The 7,773-nt window shown below is 58.3% G+C and overlaps 1 protein-coding gene across 9 annotated transcripts; it reads left to right on the top strand.

The window, feature by feature from the left end:
• The first annotated feature begins 21 nt into the window (after positions 1 to 21).
• Positions 22 to 7,695, top strand: CDK16 (cyclin dependent kinase 16). Of its 9 annotated transcripts, none has more exons than XM_074208719.1 (17): positions 48 to 128; positions 2,691 to 2,817; positions 3,000 to 3,203; positions 3,408 to 3,541; positions 4,261 to 4,386; positions 4,511 to 4,567; positions 4,649 to 4,763; positions 4,850 to 4,944; positions 5,026 to 5,088; positions 5,177 to 5,300; positions 5,431 to 5,551; positions 5,637 to 5,734; positions 5,826 to 5,931; positions 6,034 to 6,103; positions 6,213 to 6,303; positions 6,406 to 6,483; positions 6,566 to 7,695. In XM_074208719.1, exons 2-17 carry the CDS (start codon positions 2,697 to 2,699, stop codon positions 6,601 to 6,603), a joined length of 1,641 nt encoding a protein of 546 aa, XP_074064820.1. In that variant the 5' UTR covers positions 48 to 128; positions 2,691 to 2,696; the 3' UTR covers positions 6,604 to 7,695. The 9 variants fall into 9 exon arrangements, with proteins under 9 accessions (XP_074064826.1, XP_074064820.1, XP_074064822.1 ...); XM_074208721.1 differs by having other exon boundaries at positions 6,916 to 7,695; XM_074208722.1 differs by having other exon boundaries at positions 6,034 to 6,076.
• The last annotated feature ends 78 nt before the right edge of the window (positions 7,696 to 7,773 follow it).

Below are 7,773 nucleotides of genomic sequence, written 5' to 3' on the forward strand. Positions count from 1 at the left end.
CCTGCCCGCAGCCGCCGTCCACGGAACCCGGGGGGGCGCCGCCGCAGCCGCCGCCGCGCCGGGCCCACGGCACTGAGAGCCCCCGCGCCCCTGCGCCCCCGTGCGCGTCGCCACCCCCGCTGCCGCCGGTAAGCTCCCGCCCCTCCCCCGCCACCAAAGGGAGGGAGCCCAGGCCGGAGGATGCGGGGCTGGGAGTTTCCTACAATGCACTGGGGCCTGGGGAAAAACGGGGCGGGGGGCTGCCTTGGGACTCAGCCCTCCTCTCAACCCACCCAAGCCTTGCCTTCTCTAAACACCTCCCACTCCTCCACCCCCACCGCCCAAGCCTCCTACCATCCCAGAGGGAATAGGGGTGGGGGGGTGGGAATCAGTAGGCTTTAGCCCTCCAGTCTCTCAATAATGGGTTCTTCAGGGTTCCCCTGGCTGTCCAAGAACAGGAGGCAGAGTGATGCACACAGGACTGATTACAAGGCGATGACATTGCTTGAAATGGTGCCTCTGCTCTTTTCTACCTGTGTGACCTTGGTCAAGTCAATAGGCTTCTTGAAGCACCCCTTGCCTTCTCTGTGAAGTGGCAGACTGAACTAGGACATGCTGAAAATCCCTGCTAGCCCTAATTTGATGATCCCCAATTCTACAAGAACCCCTCCCTTCCTCTCCCCCAAGAAAGAAAAGGTTCTGGAGGTTTCTCTGCTTGCTTCCTTCCCCATCCTCTCAGGAAAAGAGCCCATCCTCAGGATTATGTCCTTGAACTTCCCTAGGCCTTTCCCCAACAGGAATAGGACATTCCTTTCCCCTTCTCCCAGCATAAGATTTCAGAAGTAATTCTGAAGTATTTCCCTGTGACACCCCCCCCCCCGTCTCTTAAAATTCTTCTCCCACAGAAATCATCTTCATCAGAGCCACTCTTTCTATAGCTTTGCCAAAAGCTATATACATGGATTCTCTTACCACCCTCCAACAACCCTGGCGAGTAGGTGCTATCATTCCCATTTTATGGTGAAGGAAAGCGAAGCAAATGGAGGTCACCACTTGCCCAGGGTGCCTTCACCACCTAGCTGCCCAGGAAGCCCTGGGGCAACCCCCAGGTCCCATGAGAAGACCTTAAGGTTCAAAGTTCCTCCAGCAGAATCAGGAATTTCAAAGGGTTTGCCCTCCCCCTGAAAAAGCATAGGGTTTTAAGGCATATGAACAAATGGACATTAGAAAGCAGAAATCGCAATTTCAAGTCTCAGCCACTAACCCGTTATGTGTCCTTGGTTCCATTCTTGGCTCTTTCTGTTTGTCGGGATCTTTTGCATGACCTGCAGGAAGTCTGCTATTTCCTTGACACAGACACCCCTCTCTGCCTTTCTGTCAGCTCCCTGACTTCTGCCACTCCTTCAGCTCCTAGGCTGAATCCTCCCCATTTCTCAGGATTCCTGGATGAGAAGTGGCTGGGGGCAATAGAAAAGTCAGTGTGGCTAACTTCAAACTCACTGTAGACCCCTGGAATCCTAGAACTCCTCAGCATCCTTAGGTTTCAGATCTGTCAAATGAGGCTCAAATGCATTCTGATCTGGAAAGGCTACCTTAGGAAGTTGAAAGCTCTGAACAGTCTGCAGCATTCTCCTAGAAATGACTGCCCTGACTGAGTTTCCCAGGAATGGGTCAGGCCCCTAGTCCAACCTCCTACCCTCCCTTCTCTCTACTTTCCGACAAGCAGTTGGTACCTCAGACATCCTGTACTTCCTAGCTGGGGCTAAAACTCAGCAGTTAATAATACATTTTACATAATAATCCTGAGGTCTTCCCTTTCTTAAAGACCCCCCCCCCTCACCTTCCCTGCCATTGCCCAGGCCCTGACCCCCCTGCCACACTTAGCTGAGATATTTATAGCTGCTGAGTCAGCCAGGGCCTCTCCCTGCAACCAGGGCTAGGCTAGAGATAGAGGAACACCCTTCTTGCTTTACTGGGCTAGGGGGTTGTGGTGAAGCTGAGGCTAAGTACCCCCAAGACCACTTGACTATTCCTGGGATAACCATGTGAACTGGACTAGGGAGACCCTGTGGGAAAAACAGAAAGAGTCTCTAGCCCCACCCTACCCTTCCTCTCCCCACCTGACTTTGTTCAGGGTGGGGTGGGGAGCCCCTTATGTGGTCACTACCAGCTGGGAAGACAGTCGGGTGGGTCATTCTGGGGGCCTTCCATTCAAGAAAGAGGGGGGTGGGTAGAGCTGGGCCCCCATGGCCCTTGGGCCCAGGAGCCAGGTCTCTATCTAGTTACCCCTTCCCCCACCCTGAGCTGGCCTATGGGACTGTCCAATTTAGTCCCCGTGGCAACGGTTGCCAGGGTCATGTGATTCCCCAGGGCAGTGGGAACATTCCGTCCCCTGGCAGTTGGGGGGGGCTGTGGGGCTGGTGCCAATGGAACATACCATTCTATGGCCGACTCTGGGGCCACCTTGCGGGGCATGTGGGAGAAGCAGAGCCCCCTGCCCAGCCTGCCCCTCCAACTGATGACCTGTATGCTGGGGCCCCGTGTTCCTACAGTGAATCCACTGGGCAGGGCAACCCCGGAGGAGGAGGCCCTGTACCCTCAATCACACATCCAATTCTCACCACCCAGGTGGACCTGCCTCCCTCTGAACCTCAGCCCCTAGGAGCACTGGGGGGGAGGGGTACAAGGACTCAGTCTGCCCCTCTCCCCAGGTCACCATGGACCGAATGAAGAAGATCAAGCGGCAGCTTTCCATGACACTCCGGGGAAGCCGGCCCACAGAGAAGAGTGGTGGCTCTGAGCAGATCAACATCGAAGATAGTAACTGCAGTGACAACGGTGAGGCCAGGGGCTTCTGAGGGCCAGCTGGGGTCTCCCTCTCGCTGGGCAGCTCCCTTTGGATTTGGATGATTTGTTTTTTCCATTTTCTTCCTTTCTGTGTGCTTCCTGCTTCTCCCATTTGTCCTCCCCCCGCCCCCGTTTATTACCCACTCTCCCTTTGGCTTTGCACCCTGGCCCAGGCCCTAGCCCTGGTGGGAGGAAGGGCACCTTGCCCTCATCCCACAGCCTGCTACCCACGGTTCGCCTGCCCCCCCGATCCTCCAGGAGCTTGCCCGCCCTGGGCCCAACCCCCTGGGCACCCCGGCAGCCTCCAGCGCCACCGGCCCGCCGGCCCCGGGCTAGTCGCAGTCTCAGCTCCCCATTGGATCATGGCACCAGACTAGGTGACTATATGCCCCGCTAGCTTGGCCCGCTGAGGCCTGGCCCATCCTGTCTTATGGTCTCTGCCTTCCACAAAGGTCCGGCTCTCTGGAGTGGTCTTGGGGCACTGAGGCCCTTGTGTGATAGAGGGCAAGGGAAAGCAGGGGGAGGAGGAAGGGAAAGGAGGGATCCCTGTGGCTCCTGAGCCGATCCCTACTCCACCCCAGAGATTGTGCATGAAGACCTGAAGATCGGTTCAGATGGGGAGAGTGACCAGGCCTCTGCCACGTCCTCTGATGAGGTGCAATCACCTGTGAGGGTCAGAATGCGAAACCATCCAGCCCGCAAGATCTCGACTGAGGTAGGCTGGCTCTGTCCAGATAGCTTCCTTTGTCCACTCCTAAGCACAGCACAAGGCGATCCTTTTTTGCTCCCTGCCTCCTTGGGCTAACTTGGAAAGACCCTGCCAGCCCAGTCAACTGTCTTAATTCCACCTAATTGGAGGTGGCATCTGGGCCCTAGCATTTAATTGGGAAGGGGGAGGAGGCTCTGAAGTGCCTTTTCTTCCTGAATTTGGAGCTTTGAGTTCATGGTATAGCAGACCTTCTTGCACATCTCTAAAGAGGCCTTCCCTGAGGCTACTGGAACCCTTGCCTTGCAGCTATTCTGAAGCCCCCTCCCTTTTCCCAAGCTTTACCAGTTGCCATTCTTTTCCTGTTGGCACCTTCGGGTTAGAAGGCACCAAGTGCCTGTGCACACAGACTCTCAGAGGGCCTTGTTCGAGAGCCTTTGGAGGTTGACTAGGTCAGCCTGGACCTGATTAAGAAGGTTGACTGTGTCATCTCCCCTCCCTCACTTTTGCCAGAAGAGCTCTAGTGACAGTGGGAGAAAGGGAGAAAGAATGGGGCACACTGTCACCCCTTGACTTGTCCTGATGGTTGGTAGCAAACTCCTGGCTGGGACTTTGGCTCTCTCCTGGAAGTTTCTAGAGTTTGGCTGTTCCCTGGTCCGAACATGTTTGTGTGCCCCTCCTCCCCCCCAGCAGAGACTGACTCCCCTTTTTTGTCTCTTGAATCTCAGGACATCAACAAGCGCCTCTCCCTACCTGCTGACATCCGGCTGCCTGAGGGCTATCTGGAGAAGCTGACCCTCAATAGCCCGCTCTTTGACAAGCCCCTGAGCCGGCGCCTCCGCCGGGTCTCCCTGGTGAGGATCTGCTCGCCAGGAACCCTAGGACTCTGTGGGTGCTGGTCCTGTCTTGGTCCCTTACCTCAGTCCCTCGGGCTCCTTTGTGTTCGCTTTCTTCCAACCCCTCACCTTTTCTCTGTAGTCGGAAATCGGCTTTGGCAAGTTGGAGACATATGTGAAGCTGGACAAACTGGGGGAGGTGAGGAGCTGGGGTGGGTTGGGGGGGGCCTTTGGGGAATAAGGGGTGGTGGTCTGAAGACTGCCCCTCCCCTGTCCCCAGGGTACCTACGCCACCGTCTATAAGGGGAAGAGCAAGTTGACAGACAATCTGGTGGCCCTGAAGGAGATCCGTCTGGAGCACGAGGAGGGTGCCCCCTGCACCGCTATTCGCGAAGGTGCTGAGGAGGACGGGGGGCGGGGAAGAGTGGTTAACCCCATGCCCTTCTTCTCCCTCACACCTTTCCCTCTGTCTCCCCTGCAGTGTCACTGCTGAAGGACCTGAAACACGCCAACATTGTCACCCTGCATGACATCATTCATACAGATAAATCCCTAACTCTAGTGTTTGAGTATCTGGTAAGCCAGGGAGTCCCCTGGGCTTGGGAGAATCCAGTAGCAGTTCAGGGCAACAGGGTGATTCTCCCCTCTGTCCCTCAGGACAAGGACCTGAAGCAGTATCTGGAGGACTGTGGAAACATCATCAACCTGCACAACGTCAAGGTCTGTGGGAGGGAGATGCTTGCCTCTCTGCTCCCTGCCCTGCTGGACTGGGCTTGGCCTTCAAGGCTTCTTCCTGTCTCTTCCCTAGCTCTTCCTGTTTCAGCTACTCCGGGGCCTGGCCTACTGTCATCGGCAGAAGGTGCTACACCGTGACCTCAAACCCCAGAACCTGCTGATCAATGAGCGTGGGGAGCTCAAGCTGGCAGACTTTGGTATGACTGGGTCTTGACCCAGGTCTCTCCCCCACTCCTCTCACTGCTGTTCCACCCCAACAGTCTGTCCCCCCTGCCCCCCAATCTTGCCCCAAAGTGTTGGACTAACCCAAACTGTAATGTCTCTCAGGCCTGGCCAGGGCCAAGTCTATCCCAACCAAAACCTACTCCAATGAGGTGGTAACACTGTGGTACCGGCCTCCAGACATTCTACTGGGCTCCACGGACTACTCCACCCAGATAGACATGTGGTGAGACCCGGGGTGAGGAAAGGGAGAGAAGGGAGCAGCCCCTTGGGGTCTAGGGCCTCAGCCAGGCCCTCTCTCTGTGCCCTAGGGGCGTGGGCTGCATTTTCTACGAGATGGCCACAGGCAGGCCCCTTTTTCCTGGCTCCACAGTGGAGGAGCAGCTGCATTTCATCTTTCGGATTCTGGGTGAGGACTAGGTTGGGCTGGGAGGGGAATCAGCCCCAACCCACAGGCTCCTCCAACTCATTGTTTCCTCTTCATTGGCCACCTCCTCCAGGGACCCCTACTGAAGAGACTTGGCCAGGAATTTCATCCAACGAGGAGTTCCAGAACTATGACTACCCCAAATACCGGGCTGAAGCACTGCTGAGCCATGCACCCCGGTAAGAGCCTGGTGGAGTGGGGCTGTGCATAGAGGGCCAAGAGGAGAAAGTGGGGTGTGGAGGGAGGAATGTGGGACCAAGGCTTCTCTCTGCCTGCTGCAGGCTGGATACCGATGGGGCGGACCTCTTGGCCAGATTGCTGCAGGTGAGGAAGGTTCTTCCTGGAGCTGAGGCAAGAAGAATGGGCTTGGGGGGCAGTGGGGGAAGGGAGTCCATTGGGGGGAGGAGAACAGAAAGGAGGGCCTTCTCAGACTTGGCTCATGGGATTTCTCCATTGTCAGTTTGAGGGCCGGAATCGGATCTCTGCAGATGACGCCATGAGACACCCCTTCTTCCAGAGTTTGGGGTCCAGAATCCATAAACTCCCTGACAGTGAGTGGGCTGGGGCCAGTTGGGAAGGAGATGCCTTCGGTGCCTGCTCGGCCCACCGGGGGACTCCAATGATTCCTCTCGGCCTCTCTGCTCTTTCTGCAGCTACTTCCATATTTGCACTAAAGGAGATCCAGTTACAGAAGGAGACGGGCCTTCGCTCAGCCTCCCTCACAGACTCGGGTGGGTGTGGCCCCCACCCCCTTGGCCCTTCCAGCTGTGGGCCGGCTGGCTCTTCCCAATAGCTCTCTGCTTCCCCCCACAGGCAGGCCAGCCTTCCGGGTGGTGGATACCGAGTTCTAGGTCCTTGGGGCAGCTGGCTTTGAGAAGGTGCTGGTGACTGGCTGGAGGTTGAGGCCTTCAGAGGCCCATCGAGGCCACTGGGTGGAGGGCTAACTGTGTAGCCAGACCTGCTCTCTCCCCCACCCCCCCAAAATCCCACGTAATCCCAGCACAGTGCGCATCTTGCCACCGCCAGGCCCCTCCACTAACCTGCCTGCTCCTGGCTCAGCTGCCTCCCCCACCCCATTCCCCTACTGACTCGTGTGGAAGGGTGCTAACAAAGCTCTTCCCTCCTTCCGCTGTCTGTTTGGCTGTTTGTCTGTTTGTCTCCAGTCATCGGACAGCATGGCCGGGGCAGCCCCTGCTGACCCTTCTCTGCTCAGCTCCCAGCGGGCAGCCCTGAGAAGAGGGAGGGAGACAGGGAGGGAAGGAGGCCAGACCAAGGCCTCTGGGATCTCCCAAGCAGAGATGCCCCTGACCCCCCCACTCCGACCGGCTTTGCCACGGCCCCACCACTTTGTCCCTTTTTTAAAAAAAAATATTATTTTGAATGAGGATTTTATTTTTTAAACGTATTCTCTGTAAGAAGCTGAACGACGGGGCCTGCTCCGCCCCCCCCCGCGTAGCCCCCCCCACATGAAGTGCACTGAACGCTCCCCCAACCAATCCAGAGGCTGGGTCCCCGGCCCGGCTCCGGCCCCGCCCTCCCCCTCCCCGAGCAGCCGGGGGCTCAGCCGAGGACCCAGGGGCCCGCGGAGAGGGGTGGGGTTGTTTCCCCGCCGCTCTCCGCTAGGGGCTCAAGAGGTGTCCGAGGGCCGGGCCGGCTCCGCCCTCCGGCCCCCTTTTCGGGGTCCCGAATCGGCGCCCCGCCCCGCTCCCTCGGGGTGACTGGGCAGAGACAGGGCGCCCCTCAGCCGGCAGGGGCGGGGCGTGCAGGGAGCTGGGGCCCCAGGCCCCCCGGACAGCCCTTCCCTCGCCTCTCCCCCTCCAGCGCCTGGGCTCGCGCGGCCCCGGCCCCTGCGGGGCGGGGCGTCGGCGCCCGCGCGGGGGGCGGGGGGCTCGGCTCCCCTGTACTCCCTGGTCGCTGTATGAACTATTAAAGGCTCAAGTGAAGGCGAGCGTGCGTGCGTGCGTGCCTCCGCGCCTCCGTCTGTTTGTCCGTCCGCCAGCACGGCGCCGGCTTGCGCTCCC

The sequence above is a fragment of the Macrotis lagotis genome, chromosome X (assembly GCF_037893015.1).
Source record: "Macrotis lagotis isolate mMagLag1 chromosome X, bilby.v1.9.chrom.fasta, whole genome shotgun sequence".
Taxonomy (NCBI): Eukaryota; Metazoa; Chordata; class Mammalia; order Peramelemorphia; family Peramelidae; genus Macrotis; species Macrotis lagotis.